We start from the raw sequence: 25,826 nt of genomic DNA, 5'->3' as shown, positions 1-25,826 counted from the left end.
TTGTATTTTCCCTGGTGAAATAGCTCTGTGTAGTTGCCACTGGCAGTCATTACTCTGCTGGCAAAAAGACAACGCTCAATAACTAGAATGGCTTTTGCAGGAGATGGGTCACCCTACACTGGCTCATCAAGGACCATAGGAAACAGCTCCAAGTCATTTAACTCAAGGTTAATACAGACATTATAAACATGATGGTGTTGTAGATTTTTTTTGTAGTTCACTATATGCATTAATTTTACTTCACAGCACCTCAGCAAAATGTGTGTCACAGCAATACAGAGTACCACAATACACATCTGTTCATAAAACGCCAAATGTTTCCTGCATGTGTATTATATAAAATATATTCATGTTCAATTCCCACATGGTGTTGGGGTGTGTGTGTATGTGTCCGTTAGTAATAAAGCATTAAATGTTTTATATATTTAAAAAAAAAAATGTTTTTTTACGTCGGAAGCCACGCTCAGACTGCGTTATAAGCGGATCCGCATTATAGCGGATCGCACTATAACGGGGTTGAGCTGTATATATTCTCTCCTACATACACAATGACCAAGTGCAGAAAGGAAAAAGAAAAAAAGTATTTTAAACGTTTTGATGCACGGTATAAGTCCAGACTTTTCTTTTCACTTCTTGCGTAATACATTATTCCATTGAATCAAATGACCAGGAGCGTTCCGGTCAGGAAACAAGTTGATTCATAAAATAAATAACGTAATGGAGGAGAGCAAAGTGCAAGCACTACGAAGAAGGACATGTCGGGGACCAAAGAGCATCTCTTTATGACACGAAATATTCCATAATACTGATGTCATTTTTATATCCCGTGGCCTAATCAAATATGCAGACAAATCAATCCTGAAAGCTGCAGTTCAGTCTTTTTTTTTTTTTTAATTTATTTTTTTACTTCAATAGTTTTATGTGTGCAATCTCTAATTACCTAAAGAACTGTATAGCTGCAGGTCAATTCATTCTCCATGTATTGATAGGCGAAATTTGGTGACATAATTAGAGCTGGCATATGTTTATATTCTGCCTCTGTCACTCAGTGGAAGCTCATGAATATTCATGAGCACTCCCGCACTGACATGTGCTAGAGGGAGGGCAGGGCTGACAAAGGGGTGTGCCAGGGCTTGTGACAGGACATGAAGGGGCAGTGCCTTAGCAAATGGCTGTTAAAATAGAATACAAGAAAATTGGTCTTTCAAAGTTGTTTTTTTAAAAACAGAAAATGCTAAATTTCAAAGCTCAATTGCCAAATAGAACCTTGCGTTTATTACATTCCCCTCAATGAGACATCATTTGTACAGTCTCATTCAATGTTTACTGCTCAAGAAACATAGCTAATGAGAACAGAGCAATTCTGCAATATTTAAAAAAAAAAAAAAAATCCGTTGGTCAGCAAGATGTAATTTAAATTCAACAATCTGTAGTCTTATTTGACAGAATCATCAGAAAGCCAAAACACACAACTTGCACAATGTCAGGAAACACACACACACACACACAAAAAAAACAAAAAAAAACCCACTGAATGTCATAGCAAGTTCAGCATGTTCTGGCTCCTGTCATGTTTCTTGCGTTTAACATTTCATTACGCAAGAAAACAGATTTAGTCATTCAGGATTTTAGGATGATGTAAACAACCACTTCCTGAAATACACAAAACAAACAGAAACTATAATAATTGGCACAAACACAGCACCAATGGACTGCCTCCTATTTCTGTCATGTCCTTACATTGGTAATTTGTATTGATGGTAAACACTTAACTTTTGTATGGGACATGAAGGCTGAGATCCTGTGTAAATATAAACGGTATCAAACCATTCAACAAGTATTGATCAACAACTTCCCAGAGCACCTTTGGCTATATTTACTCAGCAGTGTTCTGTCATAAAATACCTTCTGGTGCTGGAATACATCAAACAGCCCATTTACGGCCTAAACGCGTTATTGGAGAGGGCTGATTAGTAAATATGGGTCTGTGTGTTGGCTCTCATTTCGATAAATCAAACCGATACAGTAAAACAATAGATTAAAAAACACAATCAGGGGCAAACTAGTAACCAGTGGGCCCCGTAAAAAAAAAATCCCCCTCCATACCACCCCCTCCCCCCTGGGAGGGAGAGGGGGAGGGCCCTTACGTGCCGGAGATGGAGGGAGCCCGCCGAGCTGGCGATTGCAGAAGTTTGGCCCTAACTTCTATGTTAAGACCACCTGGGTGGGCTCCCACCGCCGCCACCAGGTAAGACTGCGAGGGCCCGGGGCAGCTGGCGTGCAGAAAAGGGGGCCTGTAGCAATGCTAAAAAAGTGTGTCCCGGCGTGTGGAGCGGGGCCTCCAAGAGCGGTAGTCCCGCCACAGCTCCATATAATATGGAAGATCATAATGCATATTATCCAATTAAACTACCACGGCCAAGTAATACATTCAACATTTCGTCACCTCTGAATGATATATGTGGTTGTAAAGATGGACACATTTTGATTAAAGGGTCAAATTTTTTTACCACACGATATTCTTTCAATGCAAGTTGGTCACGACCAAATGTCCCATTCCGTGAAACGCTCTCCCAGAGGATAAAACCATGTAGCATTTTATTAGAGCGGCTAGGAGCGCTACGGGTAAAAACCAAGGTCACCAACTAATTAGCCTATTAAAACATAAGCGTATTTTCTGCCATTACTGTAGTTTTCCAAATCCATTTCCTTACCAAATAAAAGCTAGTATGGGGCTAATATCAGAGATACTGGACCATTTATATTGGGGGGTGGGGGGGAAGGGGTAAACCCCCCCCCCCACTGCATACCAACATTTCAAGCTACTAAAACCTTGCACGTGAACGCTTTCTACCCATAAAACAAAATTAAACAGTCCCCTGTGATTTCTAAAGGTACTGTATGATGAAACTCAATGAAGACAGATCTGTAGTGGGACCTAGAGGGCAAAACAAATGGTAGTGGCCAACACAAACACACACACAGAAAATGAAGATATGGACAAAAACAGCAGAATGTAACAAGCAAAACAAGGTTAAAAATCATGTACACATCAGTGCGTGAATGTATAGTGCTGCTTATTTTGAAACCTTAACATGTCAAGCTGTAAGGCTCATCAGAAGAATATGTTATAATCATTGATTTAGGTCATCTTACTTTGCGACTTCTTCACAGAAGGTGGACACTTCTTCGTTCTGCGTTTCCAGTTCTTGCCAAAACGTATTTCCTGGTGGTATCCTAATATTGGTCCCATTGTCTGTCTAAAAAAAATAATTAATTTGGAGGGAAAATGTTTAAAAACAAACAAAAAGACAGTGCTCTTATTCTTTCAATGCAACATTCCCATTAGTGGGGCTCCACCAAAAGTCACACCGGTAAACCAGAACTTGTTCCCATAATTATGCTTTTAACCAACTCAAATGCCAACATATTAGAGGACAGTGGTGTGGCAAACCAACAAAACAAGAATTTAATGCATGAAGCCACTGTACAGATTGCCAAAATTAAGTTTTGTAAGGCCGAGAAATTGTAGGAGGCTAGAAACAATAATACTCAGCACTCTGTGCAATGTAGATGGTTCTCAACTCTATATGCCTTTATGGGGATCAGTAATCTATTTTGTGAGCACGAAAAACATAGGAATATAAAAGCGCAGTGGATCGAACAGAACGTATTGTCAAAAAGACGAATTGCCAAAAAATATAGGTCTATCTAACTTAAGATACATAGCTTGTCAACTGCTACATCAAAAGGAGGATATGTAGAAAATCACACCCCGATGTGAGCGGACATGAAACAGGAAATACAGTGTAAGCATTTCCACTTTTAACGCTGCAGTCCATGTGTGTACCATATACCGGAGGTTTACCATATACCGGAGGTTTACCATATACCGGAGTTGCATTAAAAGGTGAAGTTCTGGCCAAAATCAACCTTGCTCTAAAAATATCCCCCATCCAATCCCCCCTCCCCCCCCAAAAAATCTAGCATTTATCCATGTTACTTATCTCCCGATCCCCCCCCCCCCCCTCCCGACCCCACCCAAAACACACAGCAGCTGTGTCAGTGTGTGTCACTGCAGCAAGCAGGTCACAGTGCGCCGATGCTGCTTTGCATGCTGGGGAGCGCTGTTGCCGGTTGCAGTGGTACAGTCAACATTGGGCACAGCACAGGTGCATGGGGTTAAAGAGTTATCGCCCATGCGACCAGACACCAAGGATTTTTCCACCCCTCTTGGCACGTACGACACAATATACCAGATGTGTGTACTATTACACTGGTTTGGGATTGTTAGCCTGCAGCAGAGTTATTTGGAATAAATCCACTGCATTCCATGCGAACAGTAGAAAATATTCAGTAAAATAAATATAAGTGTTCTCCGTGGACGTGTGGTTTAATCTGGAGTAAAGTAGGTTGGAGCATTATAGGTGTAGATGCCACTGCTGATTTTATCTTTCAGCCAAAGGACAGTTCGAGGGCCTCTGTAATATTCTTGATCACGCCACATTTTTGTGGTTTTGTGTTTTTACTCAAATACTGTAAGAAAATTGATGGAAAATACTGATTCATATGGTAAAATGAAAGCAAATATTTTGACAGATGACATTAGTTAACGTAGGCCCAAAAAAATAGAGTGAAGCATTTTTGTTGTTGAAGCAAAAAGTAAAAAACTGTCATAAGCTTTCCGCTAACACATTTGAAAGTATGAAAATGCTCAGGACTTGTTCATCCAGCTGCCATGCTCCACATGCATAGGTGATTTGAAATAACCTTAAAGATTCTCCCAATGAACCCTATTCAATAAAGTTAATACCCAGTTGGCAATACAGTTCCGATCCATCCACTTGAATTGAAGTTACTGCATTGTTGCAAGTACATGATGCCTCTTTATTGGATAAGGGGCACGGAGAGACAGCGGGTGGGATGGGGTGGAAGAGAAAGGATGCAGGCACTATAGAAAAATGAGGTGTGTGTGTACCTTCCTATAGGTGCCGACAGTGTGTACACACATTAGGACTCGAGAACTGATTGCCAACCTTGCAATGTCCTTCTTTAGAGAGAGGAGTAGGCTTTTTGTTACATTATATACTTCCCATTTCTGATCTGGTATTTGTTTGCTGTTAACTGTACGTTTCTGTTAGTAGGTGTCCTGCATAATGCTGCCGAACTTTCTCAATTATGTAACTACATAAAGAGCATTATTATATTGTGTTCCTTTTTCTTCAAGCTTTTAGCAGAGACAAATGATGTCTTGTTTTGTGAGATTTTACACATGGCGTTTTGAAACTGTCCATTGAAAAAAAAAAATGGATTACATTTGAAATGTGTTAAAGCTGCAGTTCAGTCTTTATTAATTTTTTTTTAATTTATTTTTTTACTTCAATAGTTTCATGTGTGCAATCTCTAATTACCTAAAGAACTGTATAGCTGCAGGTCAATTCGTTCTCCATGTATTGATAGGTCAAAATTTGGTGACATAATTAGTGAAGGGATCTGTTTATATTCTGCTTGTCTGTCAGTGGAAGCTCATGAATATTCATGAGCATTCCTGCACTGACATGTGCTAGAGGGAGGGCAGGGCTGACAAAGGGGTGTGCCAGGGCTTGTGACAGGACATGAAGGGGCAGTGCCTTAGCAAATGGTTGTTAAAATAGAATACAAGAAAATTGGTCTTTAAAAGTTGTTTTTTTAAAAACAGAAAATGCTAAAAGTATTTTTTCTTACTACAGAACTGATTTATTAAAAAAACACACATGTAGGATATTGACTGAACTGCAGCTTTAACCCACAGAGAAGCATAACAAATACATTAGGAACAATGCAGTTAGAAAAATCTAATTTGTCATTTCACATTCCCATCTATATTGCTTTTGTATGCAGAATTGATGTTTATCCGTTTTTCCAAGCACACTTAACAGTACATTTGCTATAACCACACAAATGTATAGCACCGGGTGTACAGATGTAGCGGAAGTCACAGCTCCCATTAGCAGGATATGTTGCATTAGTGCTGGCCGGTTATTCAAGATCAAAGCAATTATGAGGTAATGCACACATTATTTGGGGGTGATAACGTCTGCTACATGTGCACTGATATTTTAGGTGGTTATTGAGGACTTTGGAGTTGGTAAAATGGCTGAGGCTCAAGGATCACTAGATCTTCTGTTCATATTTAAGCTGTAGCTCTCCGATAAACATGGCTGTGATCAGCCCTAGACACAACCTAAGGAAGTAAGACATTCAGAAATCCTTAAAAAGCCCATAGAAGCTTGTAATAGCCTGCTCCATGTTCCAAGTTGGCCAGATCTGGAAGTAGCCATGCAGCCATGCTATTTTGTTTCCCAGAATCCTTCTCTTCTGTATTGAAAATAAAGATTTTTCAAAAATTACATCTAATTAAGAGATGCTGGGTTTGGAGGTAGTGAAGAATTTTAGAAAGAAAATGAATGCAATATTCCTTACGACCGACAGCCACATACTTTCTACAGAAGAAATACATGTATTTTTTATTATCCACAAGGAAGCTTGTGCCAGGTGCTGTTTAACCAAGCAGTGTGGATAGTATATGTGTAATTAATTAATATGGGTGTGAGCATGAGACAAAATAGGTTAAGTCAATACGTTAAATGGACACAATCCAGCTTCCAAACAATATACACACAAGGCAAAAGGATCAGAAACACTGAGGCTCATTAATAGGTCAATGTTAACTTGATATAAATAAACTACTTTTAAATGTGGTGTTATTTTTTTATTTTTTTCCAATAAGATGCCATAACTTATGCTCCTGTCCCTTGGAAATATTTAAACTTAGTAGCTACAATTTGCAGCTTTTTACCATGTCTGAAATATTGCATTTGCACAGTATCCACTGCTACAGCAACAAACAACAGAGACTGTACCCCAAAAGGATAGTTTCTCTATATGGCTGTGTTGAAAGTTAAGCAGAACATCAGGGGTGGACAGTCATGTCAGCTGCTAGCTTTGGAGAGTCCTAATATTGTATTATGGGTCTCTCTGTTCCACTGTCAGAAGACTTTTAAGTCATTAAAACTGTGCAATATTTACTAGAGATTGATATAGGAGTATGTTTGTATGGAGCAGGATGGGGTTTCAAAAGGATAATCAACATTTAACTCCTTTAGCATTGTAGGGGCCTGTGATGGTTTGCTCTGCTGTGTGTTGCAGGCCCTTGCAGAACTTAAGGGGTTACACTACATAATTATATGGCCCTTAACACATACATGGACTACCACCTACCTCCGCCGTTTGTCCCTTTGCAAGCAGTGAATGCGTTAGTCGAATGTTTAAAGAGTGGCTCCTTGTAACAGTAGCTCCGGATGCAGGTTTGCTATTCGTTTTATTTTCAGTGCAACTGGATTTTACAGGTTTCTCCTCGAGTAGAACCGCGTCCCAGGGATCCTCACCGCCAGTTTCACAAGAAACCATTCCACTGTCTTGTGTGTGATTCGAGAGATCCACACTATCCACCTTGGGTTTACTGAGAGGATCGAGATCCAGCCAATCAAATTTACTCACTTCATCAGGCTTCTGTGTTATCGGCACGGCTGGCACTGTGCTGCTCTTGGCTTGCGTCTGTTCTGCGTCATGGCTGGATTTCCCATTCTTTAAAAATTCAGAGGTGCTTGCTATTTTGTCCAACAACTTGGCCATGTCCGCAGTGACAGTGTGTGAATACACCGGTAAGCTTCCTCTTAAATGAAAGGGTGTGCTTGTGGGTAGGGGGTAAGAAATGTATTGCACGCGTGCTGGAAGACCCAGGTAAACAGGCTCTCTGCGCTGCATAGAGGACATGGCTGGATTGAATCCGTTCTGGAAAGGATCTGCTCGTTTAGGATATGATGAAGAGAAAGTGGGTGGCAAAGAGCAAGGCGGGAGCCCAGACGCCCACTGACTTCTTTGAAAAGAAGGCTGAATGAAATATTGTGTTGAGACACAGGGGCTCAACGCCTGGGCCTGGGGTATAGCTAGCGGCTTGGGGGCTTTGCTACATTCAAAACTGTCATCCAACAGCAACTTCTCCAGCTCGGCACCAGTAAGTTTCTCAATATCTACGCTGCGTAAAGTTCCTTCTGCTCTTTTTTTGGCATCAGACTCTGGGAAGACCATGAGATCATGCTCTTGTTTGCTTAAAGCTGGAGACTTTTGCCTTGCTCTGGTTAAACCAGGGTCCTGACTGACAACTGGTCTTCTCCCTTTGCGCAGTTTAGCTAAAGCTTCAGATTCCATTTGCAGCGCCTCCTCTTTGTCAACATCTTTTGCTCTTGCTGCTCCCAGAGATGGAGGTACCTTTTGTCTGAACCCATTGCTGCTGGATATCTGGGCCATACTGTGCGGCACAGGACCATCTACAAAGGTCAGATCCGTCTTGGTGAAGCAGTCAATGGATAATCACGCTGAAGACATCAGCAGGAGCTGCGGAAAAATAGCAAATATTCAAATGAACTATAAAACGGTAAAAATGGTATGGCTTGCAGGTTGCTAAACATAATTGGGATTAAATATAGACAAATGAGTCACATATGGAAGGATTACCTGATTGTCCTTTTAAAGGTTAAAATTCTTTTTTTTTACATAGTTTCAAAATAACTGAAATACAATCTCTGCATAGTTTTCCTACCTTAGTTAAATGTGGACGTCGCGTCACAACAAAATCGGTCAATCGCACACGAACTCTCTCTATGTAATTTCCCAGTTTATACATAGGATTTTACTGGTACTATGAGTCGCTGCACTAAACAGCTATAAATATAAATGTTCGCGATAAAGTAACTTGTCCAAGGACACAAAGATCGCATGGGGATTTAAGCCGTTTCACCCACTCCAAACCCCGTGCAATAAACAACTGACAAGGGTCCATGTGAGAACCGACTTTTAAAGATTTTTTTTAAAATATTAATTCAGCATATACATGGTTGTCTCAAGCGTCTTCAAAACACCTGTGGCAAGTTTGCAACATACCAAAGTGCTCCTATCGCCATAATCTCCTATTACAAGCCAGTACTAATATCAGTTGTATAGGAATTTTAATTCTTTAGTACTGCACTTACATAGTTACATAGAAGATGAGGTTGAAAAAAGACGTACGTCCATCAAGTACAACCTATGCTAAATTTACACAACAGATACTTTATTCTATATCTATACTTGCTTATTGATCCAGAGGAAGGCAAACAAAAAACCCCAGAGTCCTATCATCCAATGATATCTCATAAGTTGGAAAAATAAATTCCTTCCTGACTCCCAGAATTGGCAATCGGATTAATCTCTGGATCAACATCCTTCCCATGTATACTTATTTGGTATATCCCTGTATACCTTTCCTATCTAAAAAGATGTCCAACCTTTTTTTTTAACAAATCTATTGTATCTGCCATCACAGTCTCCATGGGTAATGAATCCCACATTTTAACTGCCCTTACTGTAAAGAACCATTTCCTTTGTTGCTGGCGAAATCTCCTTTCCTCCAACCTTAAGGGATGGCCCCGAGTCCTTTGTACTGCCCTTGGGATGAATAGTTATTTTGAAAGCTCCTTCTTTGTCCCCGAATATATTTGTATATAGTTATCATATCCCCTCTTAGACGCCTCTTTTCTAATGTAAATAAATCTAATTTAGCTAGCCTCTCAAATTAGATTGTCTATCCCCTTTATTAATTTGGTGGCTCTTCTCTGAACTCTCTCTAGTTCCATAATGTCTTTTCTTAGGATTGGTGCCCAAAATTGTACTCCATATTCAAGGTGTGGTCTTACTAATGCTTTGTAAAGGGGCATACTTATGTTTATTTCCCTTCCATCCATTGTCTGTTTCATGCAAGATAAGATCTTATTTGCCTTTGCAGCTACTGGTATTTTGAACAGATCAAGAGTACAGAAAGTTTAACTAAAATTAGAGCAAAACCTACTAATATCCAATAATGAGTTGCACGAGAAACCCGACAGGTGGTTCGAGAATCCCTAGGGGTTCGTGAGGTGTCTCTAGGGAGTTGTTCCCACAGATTCTGTAACGGCGGACCCCAAGCAGTATAGTAGGATCCTGAGCTTGTGTGGGGACCTTAGCAAGAATCATATACTGTAACTGACAATTACAGCAGGATCTTCCAAAGTCACTCTCCACAATGCTTGGCATCCGCAGCAGCAAGGCATTTTGGGGCGTAACTATGGAAGCTCCCGCTAAAATTTACCGCTATACCATCCATGCTGTCTGCAAATCTCCAAGGTGCAGTTTGTAGATTGAATAAGTGTGTGTTCTCTCCATGATCAGTCAAACAGTTTTGTCTGCAAGTCTGATGGGTGGGCAATTAGACAGGGGACTTGCAGAACAAATGTTTTCTAGCAGGGCGTGTACATCACAAAAAAGTTTTTACTGCACCACTGCAGTAGAGCAAACGATTTGGTTCCTCTGGATTGTACACTTCCTCATACCCTGCACAGCAACGTTTTTGGGCATGTAGCAATGACCAGAAAACTATTTTCCAAATGTTAATTGAATGTCCTAATTCTGCAAGATTACAGTAACTTTGTTTCCACCAATTCTCTCCTACATGTACAAGTTAGTACCCTTTGTGATAACCATAAAACAATATACTGTAGTAGGCATGCTTACATACACACACAAAACAACAACAATCTATTTTAAAGGAGTATAAAAATGAAAAAGAAATAAATATATCTAATGCAGGTCAGTTTTAGCAAACACAGTCACATCCTATTCCTATGTAATCACAAAATGAGTATCCCACGACTGGTTGAGCACCCAGTTTGCCCCCCTTTTTTTCTATGGTACGTCACCAATAATCTCGGAGTTATGCGCTTGTGTTAAGATTGGTAAACATTAAGCAAATATTTCTCATGTACCAGTGAATACTCAAGGCAACCTCCCACTTCCCCTTCAGTCTCACTATACCATGTTCTAACATGATAGGGAAATATGCAAGCTGCATGGTTTATGGCGTATTTTGTGTATGCTCCTGTAAACTTGGGATCGACTTCTACAAAAGGGAGAATGCTCAAGGCTATGTCTGGCTCATAAAAGGGTTTCAATGTTTTAAAACTCCACCAATGTTGAAGCCAAGGAAAAAGTATGACCGACTCCTGTTCTTGATCATTCATTTAGTATGCACGAAAAAAAGCTGCAATGAGTGCTATGGCTCGGCAGTCACAATGCACTGGCCATACAGTCACAGAATGAGTGCTATGGCTCGGCAGTCACAATGCACTGGCCATACAGTCACAGAATGAGTGCTATGGCTCGGCAGTCACAATGCACTGGCCATACAGTCACAGAATGAGTGCTATGGCTCGGCAGTCACAATGCACTGGCCATACAGTCACAGAATGAGTGCTATGGCTCGGCAGTCACAATGCACTGGCCATACAGTCACAGAATGAGTGCTATGGCTCGGCAGTCACAATGCACTGGCCATACAGTCACAGAATGTGTAGTCGCATAACCTATTTCAGTTTTAACCAAAAAAACACAAAGCGATGAGGTTGAAAACGCACTAATAAAAAAAATAGAGAAGCAGGAGAGAGGACATAATATGCTTTGGAACCAGGTCTTTGTCTCCTTCTGCAATCATGTTTTAGCTTTACAGTGCAATTTAACCTTTAGAAACTTGCCACCCACACAGGAAAAACACCTTAGCGCAAATAGAGGTGACTAAGGCCTGATCATATACTGCTGAAAAATATTCCAAATAAGATAGTTCTAAATCCCTGAACATGCAGAGAACAACAATCGTACAGAGGAATTATAACAAGACATTACTTCCAACTTTCTAAAATACATGGCATGTAACGTCACGGTTTCAAACTGTATCGGGTTAGGGTTTACTAAACAAATAATTGCCAGCAATACACGAGGCTTAGTCTCATATTATCTACAAGTATTTTCCATGTGGAATTTTAATTTTACCAACAGCATTTTTCAATTGTTTTTATTTTAATATAAAAGTTAGTACAAAAGCACATACATTCGTTTATTTTAAGGTTAAACCTTAAAAGAAAGCGACTTGATTACTGTACAGGCAGTCCTCGTTTTACAACGAATGGCTTATCCAACGCTATGCAATACATACCTATGTTCATTTTTACAACGCCAAAACGGCTTATCCAACGCTCTTACGACGCTTTGTAAAGTTGTTTATGTGTCTCAATTTATTGATTTTTTCCTCCAGCCCATGGTCATGGGTATGAGCTCCTATGTCAAGGACACAACGGATTTTATTTTACAGCTTGGTGACATCAGACTGGAAAAAATGGACTACATTTTGGTCACTCTAGACGTCAGTAGTCTCTACACCAATATCCCCCACCAAGAGGGGCTTGAAGCGGTTAGATCGAAGTTTAGGACCTTTGCATCGCATGATGGTCCACCGGTGGAATTCCTAATGCTGCTTATGGAAATCATCCTCAATAAGAACTATTTCCGATTCGAAAGAAGCGTCTATCTGCAACTAAGCGGGACCACGTTGGGGTCCAATATGGCCCCGGCGTATGCAAACCTATTTATGGATGTTTATGAACATATGCACATCCTACATGATGCCCCTCACGCGATATGCATTAAGAAGTATCTAAGATACATAGACGACATCTTTCTTATATGGGAAGGTCCAGAGACTGCGCTGTTAGAATTCATTGAACACTTGAATCATATTCCATCTAGCATCAGATTCACAGCACAGTTCAGCCACTCTGAGATTTCCTTTTTGGACACCATCGTGTATAAGTCTGGTGGGGGCTTGGCCACTAGGCTTTATCACAAGGATACAGACAGAAACATGCTACTGTATGCCACCAGCCACCAGCCACCACCACTCAAGAGGGGTCTCCCCTTTTCTCAGTTACTTCGAGTTAAAAGAATAATTTATAATCCGGATGAATTGGAACCAGCACTCTCAGCCATGGCGGCACGCTTCCAAGAAAGGGGTTATGACCACAAAGACATCAGTGAAGCCCTGATCAAAGTAAGGAGCCTCGATAGACAATCTCTGCTGCGACCGATTACCAACAAACCTACTGAGCAACGTTGCCACTTTATCAGCACTTTCTGTATGGCGTCCAACCGCATCAAGCGTAGTATACATAAGAACTGGCATATCTTAGCAAATGACAACAAAATTGGCAAAATCTGTAAAGATCCACCGTTGTTCTGCTACAAGCGAGGACGCAACTTAGGAGATATGTTGACGCAAGCGGACCCAGTGGACAAATATGGACACCCTAAAACCTGGCTCGAAAGAAAACCAGGCTCATACAAGTGCCATGGCTGCACTAACTGCAGTTTCATGCAAACGGGTGCAAGTTATACTCACCCACACAGTGGGGCTCCGATCAAGATCAAGAATTTCCTAAACTGTGAGTCTCGTTTTGTCGTGTACATGATCACGTGCCCTTGCGGGCTACGGTACGTGGGTAAAACAACACGCATGCTCAAGGAGAGAATAGCTATCCATCGATCCACGATCAGGAAAGCATTGAACAGCACAGACGAGCAGAGTGAGCTCAAATACCTGCCGGTTGCCAGACATTTCAAAGAACTGCGGCACTCATTGGCCACAATGTGGTGTATGCCCATACTACAGGTGCAACCACCACCTAGAGGGGGAGATAGAAACAAGCTGCTTCTGCAACAAGAGGCAAGACTAATATATGAACTTAAGACCATCTCCCCTCATGGACTAAATGAGGATCTGAAGTTAGGCTGTTTTCTGTAAGGTTTTTTGTACAGTGATTATTCATTTGTTTCCCTGTTACACTATCTTAATGTGTTTCTGTGCCCTCTACGCAATACCGATTTCCTCCATCCCCCCCTTTCCCTGTATGTTTCGTTCACTTTATTCACTTTTGGGTGTGCTGCTACACTCGGTGTCTAATGTTTTAGAACAACTCACAATTAACAGCCGGTTGTATGTGGATAGACCACCACTGTAACCAATAATATATGTGGATGGACTTTTGGTACTATAGGCACTGATACGCCACTTTCTAGTATGCATGTAGTACATTTGCACACTACGTATTTTGTTAGCCTATTATATAGATCATGGTCACTGCACCAAAACTCTACCTGGTGGGGCTTCATGTATGCTGGAAATATGTAGGTTCCATCATACAGTCTTCAATATACAGACATTAGTCCCCTGATTTTAAATGTTTGATTTTATCATAGGCTTGCTCTCAGGTTCATCCTTGTACTTTATGTATCCAACCTTTGGTCACTGGGTGTATTGTGCTCATGGTGCTACTGTCATTTCTATTATGTCCATGTCTTCTTTAGATCTGGCTAAGACGCTGTCAGATTGCCAGGGCACACGCTCCAGACTTATGCTCCATTGCATTCATTATTTGGATTTCACTGCTTGCGCTACCAGCGCAGCGCATGCGCATTAGCACAGATACACGCGCACCCTCCCTTACAGCAGTCAGGGACGCGATCGGGTTGTCAGGGACGCACTGCGCATGCGCGGATGAACATTACGGAACGCATTGCGTGAGTATTACCCTCCCTCCCTTCACAATAGGTCAGGCAAGTGATTAGTTCAATCGAACGCGCTGCCATCATGTTATATATCGCTAACTGCCCGTTCCACCTTGATTGTTGTTTACCAGACAGGGTGCACGTTCCCTAGGACCATCTATATAAAGGTATGCTTCTATGGGAAATCATAGCAGTATTCATAGCATGCATCTATAGTATTGAGGGTGAGCAGCTGCTTTGGGCATCACTATATATGTATTTTAACTATTCATGTGCATTTAAATGTAATGGTATGCTTCATGTAGTCATGGTTACTTAGACAGGATGTACTGTGACGTCACTATGTTGATAGCATGGATTTATCATGTGACCAATTATACATGTGTTTAGATCAGGCTGTTTCATTGGTGCTAACCAGTGTCAGTGTGTTGGATTGGCTGTTAAGCAATGTGGGTTGTATCTGGGATTGCAATTTGGATTTTCATGATTGTTTTCAGGTGGTTTTTAGTATGTGTTAAGGGGTATATATGGGTGCTTGTGTCAGTCTGAGGTGCACTGCCCTGAGGAAGGTACCGTTGGGAGGACCGAAATGTTGGCGGCCCTGTGTCACGTAATACACTTTTTTTGATACCAACTCTGCAGTGTGCTGTCTTCTTTTGGCTATCAGGATCCCCTGGTCACCATATGTCTATATAATATATATATATATAATATATATAATATATATATATATATATATATATATATATATATATATATATATATATATATATATATATATATATATATATATATATATATATATATATATAGAAACCCTGTCTTCCCATAAGAGAAGGCACAAAAGCAGCAACACTCAGTCACTGCTGATACATGTCTTTTTGCTTTATCTGAGTGTTGCTGCTTTTGTGCCTTCTCTTATGGGAAGACAGGGTTTCTATATTGATTTCTATGGAGCATGCACCTTGACTTTACATTTGTTGCTTGGAGTGCTGGCTGCTGCTTTTTGTTATATATATATATATATATATATATATATATATATATATATATATATATATATATATATATATATAAAATACGTATATACATGATATCATTTATGTGTGTGCTGCATATCTTATTGCCTGCGTAAAATATTTGTATTATATATTTGTGTATTTTAGTGTTAAAAATGCCTTCAGGAACTAAACCTTTCATTTAAACAGTGTTCCTATGGGAAAATGTGTTTCGCTTTACGTTTCGCTATCCAACGCCATTTTGAGTAACGCATTGTGTCGGATAACCGAGGACTGCCTGTATAGTATTATTAACATAACAGAGAGAAATAATGAATCATCTGTGCAATTTAAGGTTTTACAAATTTTTTACCGTATTCAAAATTCAGTGGGTCCCCTAGATCTGATCTGCGCTATTTTCTATACCGGGTCCACCCTGGATCTGGAGATACATATTTATGTAACTGTATTTGTAACCATGTACTATTTGTTTTACTCTGTGCCCAGGACATACGTGAAAACGAGAGGTAACTCTCAATGTATTACTTCCTGGTAAAATATTTTATAAATAAATACAGTTTTACTTTATTATGTCACGTGTATTACTGCTGTGAAGCGTTACGTACCTAGATGGCGCTATATAAATGGGTATACATATAAATATATTTCCTAGGTATGTAAATAAGGCGGCAGTCAATCAACAGGGAACAACATCCGTTGCAGCTTACTATTGGTCCGCAATTTGGTCGACATTTTCATTTCCCAAAAGAGGATAAACAACGGCACCTAAAATTGTAATAAATCTCCGGAATGGAGGATATCTCCCAGTTGGAATATTGTGAAAAATAAAAAACATTTTTTTTTTAAAGCAGCCAGGATTGCGTTTTTTTTTGTATGTTTTACTTTCTCTATTAAATTTTTATCAAATAAAAATATCCCTTGTGAGCACATTCACATGTCTCAGACAGGTCTGCAAACCTGCTTTTCCACATCTCTTAGCATATTGTGCTTCCACAGAAGCCAGGGATTCTGGGTAATGACATGCAAATGAGCACACTGTGTCCTTTTTTTTTTTTTTTTTTTTTTATAGAAGAGGAGTAGGAAATAAGGGTCCAAAAACACACAGGTCAATTGTTTCACATTTTGGATTCAACTATGAGCTTTAACGTAAAAATAGTGCGAGTACAGGTTTGCGTCCACATAAGTGCCCCTCTAGCACAGGTGTGGGGGGCAACTCCAGTCCTCAAGGGCCACCATCAGGTCAGGTTTTCAGGATAACACTGCTTCAGCACAGTATGCTAAATGACTGCGCCACCTGTGCTGAAGCAGGGATATCCATAAATCCTGACCTTTTTATGACCCTTGAGGACTGGTGTTGCCCAACCCAACTCCAGCAGATAATGAGCATTACTAGTCTGTCGTCTTGTTTAGGGAAGTCAGAGTGTTTCCTAGAAAGTAGCAGTGCCACCCTTGGGACTGGCACTGCCATGCTCGAAACAGCTCAGAAGTCAAGTTAAAGTTTATTGCCCAAATTTAGGCGAGGAAAGGTCCACCATATGTAAATAAAGGAACCCCATTCCCCACAGCGCATTCAACAAAGAGGGGACCAGAAGAGGAGGGGGGGGGGGAATAGATAGCGGGGAAGGTTCCAGGTACCATATAGAAAGCAGTTCCTATGCTTTATAAACAGAGAACATTCTAATATTCTCTCCCATATGTCCCCACACACACATCATCCAACTCTTCCCCAGGCTGCTATGTAAAGATTTGTTTCTTGGAAGGCATGGAATTGCTTGCATGTTTTATCCATATAAAACTATTTTAACACTGTCCCAGGAAATTTGGGGGGTTTAAAATTTGGGCAAATAGACAGGGACAAATCATGAGTTTTAGTTTCAGGTGTCATCTATCCCATTATTAATAGGGGTTGACAGAAGGTTTGCGTTCTCCTGGACTCTCAGCCCGTAATCTGTGATTGCAGAGAGATGATCGTATTGAGGATTTAAGATTAACCCATTAAATGACATGTTGAGCAGGAAGCAGCTGGTTTAGTTAGATTACAGTGGTTGCTTCCTTACATATCTGAGAGCAGGCCTCCTCCCTCAGCCGGTCTAGGGACAGCTGGTTTAGTTTTTGTAACATGTTAAACCCAAGAAGGTGCTGTACAGTTTATTTTCCCCCCATTGCCTAAAAATGTGTTGTAGTTGTTTGCATTGGTCCGGCAAAAGTAAAGTCATTGTCGGTTCAGACGTCGGAGTTAAATCACAGATGTAGCTCTCCATTAAATTTTAAAATCTCAAATCTGTTGCTGACTTGTATACATCCGAGAGGGCTATAAATGTAAAGCTTGTGCAGTTACAATGAAAAGAATTCCACAAGTTAATCACTTGCATTCATAAAACAGAATGGCTTTTATTGAGCATTGGTAACAATATTTCTGTAAGACACAAAGATGACTAAGCTACAAATGTTGCATTACAATTTACAGGATTTCCAACAAAGACACATGTGTAATTTGTCCGGCTTTGTCTACAAGGCAATTATAGATACATTACTCCTACTGTACCTTCAAAACCCCGATTGCGACAAACAACCCATGTATAAATACAATTATAGTTTTACCCCTCAAAAAACTTTGGAGCAAAGAGAAAAATTAACATTTGCCAAACTTCACTGTTCTGCGATCACCAGCAAAGTTTGTTACAAGTTTGGTTTCTCGTCTTTGCACCACAGTAATTCAGAGGCAATTGCTGCTGAGGAACTTTCAACGGATCGGAAATGAGAAGGATTACAAAACAAATAGCTTTTTGCTAAATATATATTAATAAAATGATAGGAGATAGCCAGAGACCAATAAAAGGTGTTCCCCCGTGATAGATGCTGAAATTGCTGTGTTTACCAATGGATGGTAACTACTGCTGAACATACATATTCATTTAATGATTAATCAATGATGATGTAAAGCAAGGGTAGCCAACTTCAGTCCTTAAGGGTTAACAACAGGCCAGGTATTAGACACACACACACACACACACACACACACACACACACACACGATTGATACTTTAAAGGGGGAATTTTATTTTAAAATAACCATATACCACCCATAAGAAAAGATGTATTTCTTATTTTCCTTTATCTGTGTGTGTATAATGTAATAAACTTCGACACAAGAAAAAAACTGTTGAAATCTTAGATTTTTACATTCAATGAAAGCAGTGCGGATATCTTGATCGGGAAAATCCAGCTGAACAGCAGGTAGGAAGAAAGCACAGCTCCTCGATGGAAATTACAGGGTCCAAAAAAGTAACATCCTGGTTAAAAATAGATTTATTGGCAGACAACAAACAGCATAGCAGCCAAGGTGTACTAACTACTCTAACAGGCGTTCGCCCCGAGGCGCTGATCTACTCACTGCAATATGCAGTTTAAGCCAAACTACAGTACTGCCCGAGGGCATATCTTGGTCACCGTCTAATCAAAAATGAATCTTACGTAAAATGATACGTAGTTAATGTTTAATGCTTCAAATGTCATGCAGGAACGGCTCTTAGGCTGAGATTATAGTGGGTGCGAGCGAGCGCATGGCGTCGCGTGCGCCTCTCGTCCGAGCGATGGGTGAACTCAGCTTCCAGCGATTGGGGAGATGTCATCAGGCTGGTTCGCCCTCATTGGTTGAACCGCTCACGTGACACAGCTGCCGCGTGAAAAGACAAAATAATTTGTCTTTTCAAAAACCTGTCGGCGTGATCGCTCTGCATCGCTAGCGCGGTCGCGCGCACTATGGGTGGCCTCATAGGGAAGAAGTATATTGTTCTTGACGCGCGCATCGTCGCGAGCACTATAATCTTAGCCTTAGATAGGAACCAAACAGACTTTAGGGTCTTTTTTTGTGCAACATGCCTGTCTTACAAATTAAATGAACCCCAAGTACATCCGGTGTAATTTTAAAGCTGCATATAAAAAAAAAACCTCCTGCGCAGCAAGGTATTTTAGAATTGCAATTAAACGAAAGTTTAAGCCATTAACTGTCACAGGCGCCCGTCATCCAAATAATGTGACCGACTTCACCGACTGCAAAGAGGTAACAGACAAAGTTCTCACCTACAAGAAGTGCTGAGAAAATACGTAGTCTGGTTGAGGGAGGCGATACAGTTGCCAAATGCAACCTATGGAGGAACACAGAGACCTCTATTGTGCTTTCTAATTGCCTTTGTTTCAAAAACCGTATATGAGAAGTTATTGCTGCCAGAAAAAAAAAAGGGAAGTACCGCTTCAGTAAAGGGAACTGGTACAAAAACTAAAAGGAAGCCAAAGACACGAGCTTCACTCTTCCAAATGTTATAAAAAAAATCCCTAACTAACGGCACGAGCTTCACCCCCATTATTTATAGGGGACAAAATTAAAACATAGAACATGCTGTTGTTTTGTTTAATGATATATGTTCATATATCGCATAATAAATGGGGACAAATTAGATCAATGAAAACCAAAAAGGTACATGCTGCACACCCATATAAACAGAGAAAAGGGGTTGATACAATGAGCGGTGCTCCATGCGAGAAGAGGATAGCCTGCAGCATAGCCAGGGACATATAAAGGGAGAAATCGCAGCATACCCAGGGACATATAAAGGGGAAATCGCAGCACAGCCAGGGACATATAAGGGAGAAATCGCAGCATACCCAGGGACATATAAAGGAGAAATCGCAGCACAGCCAGGGACATATAAAGGGAGAAATCGCAGCATAGCCAGGGACATATAAAGGTGAAAGCGCAGCATACCCAGGGACATATAAAGGGAGAAATCGCAGCATACCCAGGGACATATAAAGGAGAAATCGCAGCATACCCAGGGACATATAAAGGGAGAAATCGCAGCATACCCAGGGACATATAAAGGAGAAATCGCAGCATACCCAGGGACATATAAAGGAGAAATCGCTGCATACCCAGGGACATATAAAGGGAGAAATCGCAGCATAGCCAGGGACATATAAAGGAGAAATCGCAGCATAGCCAGGGACATATAAAGGAGAAATCGCAGCATAGCCAGGGACATATAAAGGGAGAAATCGCAGCATACCCAGGGACATATAAAGGAGAAATCGCAGCATAGCCAGGGACATATAAAGGGAGAAATCGCAGCATACCCAGGGACATATAAAGGAGAAATCGCAGCATACCCAGGGACATATAAAGGAGAAATCGCTGCATACCCAGGGACATATAAAGGGGAAATCGCAGCATACCCAGGGACATATAAAGGGGAAATCGCAGCATAGCCAGGGACATATAAAGGAGAAATCGCAGCATACCCAGGGACATATAAAGGGAGAAATCGCTGCATACCCAGGGACATATAAAGGGGAAATCGCAGCATACCCAGGGACATATAAAGGGAGAAATCGCAGCATACCCAGGGACATATAAAGGAGAAATCGCAGCATACCCAGGGACATATAAAGGGAGAAATCGCTGCATAGCCAGGGACATATAAAGGGAGAAATCGCAGCATAACCAGGGACATATAAAGGAGAAATCGCAGCATAGCCAGGGACATATAAAGGGAGAAATCGCAGCATACCCAGGGACATATAAAGGAGAAATCGCAGCATAGCCAGGGACATATAAAGGGAGAAATCGCAGCATACCCAGGGACATATAAAGGGGAAATCGCTGTATACCCCGGGACATATAAAGGAGAAATCGCAGCATAGCCAGGGACATATAAAGGGAGAAATCGCAGCATACCCAGGGACATATAAAGGAGAAATCGCAGCATACCCAGGGACATATAAAGGAGAAATCGCAGCATAGCCAGGGACATATAAAGGGAGAAATCGCAGCATACCCAGGGACATATAAAGGAGAAATCGCAGCATACCCAGGGACATATAAAGGGAGAAATCGCAGCATAGCCAGGGACATATAAAGGAGAAATCGCTGCATACCCAGGGACATATAAAGGAGAAATCGCTGCATACCCAGGGACATATAAAGGAGAAATCGCAGCATACCCAGGGACATATAAAGGAGAAAGCGCAGCATACCCAGGGACGTATAAAGGAGAAATCGCAGCATAACCAGGGACATATAAAGGAGAAATCGCAGCATAGCCAGGGACATATAAAGGGAGAAATCGCAGCATACCCAGGGACATATAAAGGAGAAATCGCAGCATAGCCAGGGACATATAAAGGAGAAATCGCAGCATACCCAGGGACATATAAAGGAGAAATCGCAGCATAGCCAGGGACATATAAAGGAGAAATCGCAGCATAGCCAGGGACATATAAAGGAGAAATCGCAGCATACCCAGGGACATATAAAGGAGAAATCGCAGCATACCCAGGGACATATAAAGGAGAAATCGCAGCATACCCAGGGACATATAAAGGAGAAATCGCAGCATACCCAGGGACATATAAAAGGGAGAAATCGCTGCATACCCAGGGACATATAAAGGAGAAATCGCAGCATACCCAGGGACATATAAAGGAGAAATCGCAGCATAGCCAGGGACATATAAAGGAGAAATCGCTGCATAGCCAGGGACATATAAAGGAGAAATCGCTGCATAGCCAGGGACATATAAAGGGAGAAATCGCAGCATAGCCAGGGACATATAAAGGAGAAATCGCAGCATAGCCAGGGACATATAAAGGAGAAATCGCAGCATACCCAGGGACATATAAAGGGAGAAATCGCTGCATACCCAGGGACATATAAAGGAGAAATCGCAGCATATCCAGGGACATATAAAGGGAGAAATCGCTGCATACCCAGGGACATATAAAGGAGAAATCGCAGCATATCCAGGGACGTATAAAGGAGAAATCGCAGCATACCCAGGGACATATAAAGGAGAAATCGCAGCATACCCAGGGACATATAAAGGGAGAAATCGCAGCATACCCAGGGACATATAAAGGGGAAATCGCTGTATACCCCGGGACATATAAAGGAGAAATCGCAGCATAGCCAGGGACATATAAAGGGAGAAATCGCAGCATACCCAGGGACATATAAAGGAGAAATCGCAGCATACCCAGGGACGTATAAAGGAGAAATCGCAGCATACCCAGGGACGTATAAAGGAGAAATCGCAGCATAGCCAGGGACATATAAGGGAGAAATCGCAGCATAGCCAGGGACATATAAAGGAGAAATCGCAGCATACCCAGGGACATATAAAGGAGAAATCGCAGCATACCCAGGGACATATAAAGGAGAAATCGCAGCATACCCAGGGACATATAAAGGAGAAATCGCAGCATAGCCAGGGACATATAAAGGAGAAATCGCAGCATAGCCAGGGACATATAAAGGAGAAATCGCAGCATACCCAGGGACATATAAAGGAGAAATCGCAGCATACCCAGGGACATATAAAGGAGAAATCGCAGCATACCCAGGGACATATAAAGGAGAAATCGCAGCATACCCAGGGACATATAAAAGGGAGAAATCGCTGCATACCCAGGGACATATAAAGGAGAAATCGCAGCATACCCAGGGACATATAAAGGAGAAATCGCAGCATAGCCAGGGACATATAAAGGAGAAATCGCTGCATAGCCAGGGACATATAAAGGAGAAATCGCTGCATAGCCAGGGACATATAAAGGGAGAAATCGCAGCATAGCCAGGGACATATAAAGGAGAAATCGCAGCATAGCCAGGGACATATAAAGGAGAAATCGCAGCATACCCAGGGACATATAAAGGGAGAAATCGCTGCATACCCAGGGACATATAAAGGAGAAATCGCAGCATATCCAGGGACATATAAAGGGAGAAATCGCTGCATACCCAGGGACATATAAAGGAGAAATCGCAGCATATCCAGGGACGTATAAAGGAGAAATCGCAGCATACCCAGGGACATATAAAGGAGAAATCGCAGCATAGCCAGGGACATATAAAGGAGAAATCGCAGCATAGCCAGGGACATATAAAGGAGAAATCGCTGCATACCCAGGGACATATAAAGGAGAAATCGCAGCATACCCAGGGACATATAAAGGAGAAATCGCAGCATACCCAGGGACATATAAAGGAGAAATCGCAGCATAGCCAGGGACATATAAAGGAGAAATCGCAGAGCACTGACGGATTTTCTCATTCTGATTTATTAAAGCCAAAAACAAGCAACGTTTCGACCTAGTGGTCTTTCTCAAGTGATATTGTGGCCACTAGGTCGAAACATTGCTTGTTTTTGGCTTTAATAAATCAGAATGAGAAAATCCGTCAGTGCTCTGCGATTTCTTCTTTTTATATTTCATTTGACAATTAATATCAAAACACGTATATTAAAAGTCTACATCAGTGTTAACAAAAAAAAGGTTAAGGACCCTGTAATTATATTGTGAAATTCTGAGGAACCCCAACCCTCTCTAATAGCACGTCTGAGATCAGATGCATTGTAAGGAACCCCAACCCTCTCTAATAGCACGTCTGAGATCAGATGCATTGTAAGGAACCCCAACCCTCTCTAATAGCGCGTCTGAGATCAGATGCATTGTAAGGAACCCCAACCCTCTCTAATAGCGCGTCTGAGATCAGATGCATTGTAAGGAACCCCAACCCTCTCTAATAGCGTGTCCGAGATGAGATGCATTGGAAATTCTTCTGTATTTTGTACAATTTTCAAAATGATCAAAAAATTGCAGGGAACCCTTTAGAGATGCCCGGAACCCCTGTTCAAAAACACTGATCTATAGCATTATTATTTGACAGTAAATTAGAGGCTTCAATTTAGTTTTTTTTTACAGTTCTCCTGTGGTAGCGAGTTCACCATTTTTGATGCAGAGCAGTGCACTGCAAACCATTTTGCCTCTGGAAAGCAGGACTGATGCCTAAATGTAGTTCCTTCTCATACTTTGTACTCACCATGTATGTCTATGCGTGCAAATATCCCAACACAGCAGACCAGAAGAGAACCAGACATAAGTCAACACTAAAATAGGTGACGCCATGCTGTGCAGGGCGGCCAATGCATACACATTCTTTGGAGATAAAAGAGTTAAAGGCTCTTCGGGATAAAAATGCTGCGACATAAGTAAATTCAAGAAACAGGTTTGGGTTTTATTCTTGTGCGTAAGCGTTTGTTTGCCCAATTTGTTCCTGTACTAGAGAGCAGCGAGAGACAGGTTTCCGCTTGCTTTCCAAATACAACTGTACCATTCAACAACAAAGTCTACATGAAAAACACACAGGTATAATGCCGAGCACCACGTGTATGGGAAAGCTGCTAAGGTCACAGTCCGTTAAGAAGTAATCATGTACAACACCTGCATCGCAATGGGCAGAGGGGAGGGGCGGTTTGGAAATTTTTTATTTTTAATTTAAATACCCTACGGATGGCCATGATCCCTTATGATCTTATGCTGTATGTGGGAGGTTACTGCAGTAATGTTAGTAACATAATTATTGTGCGCCAACTGTAGAATCCACTCCCCCCCCCCATCTTTATTTATTGAGCGCAGTGGATTCTACTAACAAACAAATCAAGTACAAGTAAAGAAAGATGGAATCAAACATAGCCAACTCCAGTCCTCAAAAGCTGCCAACAGGTCAGGTTTTCAGGATATCCCTGCTTCAGCACAGGTGGTGCAATTGAAGACTGAACCACTGATTGAGCCATCCGTGCTGAAGCAGGGATATCCTGAAAACCTGACTTGTTGGTGGCCCTTGAGGACTGGAGTTGGCTACCACTGTATTACATCATCGCAAGCAAATGCCATAATCCACAGATGAGATAGAAGGGGTGCATACTTCTCCCCTGCAGCCCCAAAACAGCAGTGTATAGGACCAGTCCCCCAACAATGAGAATGTGCATGAGGGTTGCACATAAAGGCTTTGTGTGCGCAACCCATATTAACAATTTCACCCTGTTACCTGATTGTCATTCAATGATTCCCAAAAGAGGGTTGCAGAATCCCTAGGGGTTTGTGTGGCATGTTAAAGGGGTCCCCCCCACCCCCTGGAGTTGGGTACCTGTGTCCTAAAATGTCAGGGCTCATGCCCATTGTGGCCTTCTCAACCCGAAGGTTATCCAACATTACGCCGAACAGGGAGAACAACCTGTATTGTTCTACAAATACACAAGTAATTGTTCTGCTATAAGGGAAAGGAATGCAGTAAAGATCATAGACATTTAATGCTGTACAGTAGGAAGTCCCATTTACAAAAGCAGCTGTGCTTGTAGTGGGGAAATAGTTGAATAAACGTATATAAGTAATTTGCTTCCTTAGAAATATCTCAAAATCAACCTTAAAACCTTTTACTTATGTCTGGCATAGGGTGAATACATTCCT

General features: G+C 41.3%; 1 protein-coding gene across 4 annotated transcripts in view; it reads right to left on the bottom strand.

Annotated features, from left to right (window-relative positions):
• PIK3C2A (phosphatidylinositol-4-phosphate 3-kinase catalytic subunit type 2 alpha) overlaps positions 1–25,826 on the bottom strand; it is a 90,674-nt gene that overhangs the window by 52,339 nt on the left and 12,509 nt on the right. For 3 of the 4 annotated variants that reach the window (XM_075567716.1, XM_075567718.1, XM_075567717.1), the window contains exons 3-4: positions 7,261–8,436; positions 3,157–3,260 (exon numbers count right to left, since the gene is read on the bottom strand). In XM_075567716.1, the coding sequence (XP_075423831.1) occupies positions 3,157–3,260; positions 7,261–8,349 (1,193 nt within the window). In that variant the 5' untranslated portion in view covers positions 8,350–8,436. The remainder of the gene's footprint in view (positions 1–3,156; positions 3,261–7,260; positions 8,437–25,826) is intronic. The other variant, XM_075567719.1, reaches the window with a different exon arrangement.

This window comes from Ascaphus truei, chromosome 12, assembly GCF_040206685.1.
Source record: "Ascaphus truei isolate aAscTru1 chromosome 12, aAscTru1.hap1, whole genome shotgun sequence".
Classification (NCBI taxonomy): domain Eukaryota; kingdom Metazoa; phylum Chordata; class Amphibia; order Anura; family Ascaphidae; genus Ascaphus; species Ascaphus truei.
The sequence above is the reverse complement of the archived record's forward strand: the minus strand, read 5'-3'. Positions and strand labels throughout refer to the sequence as shown.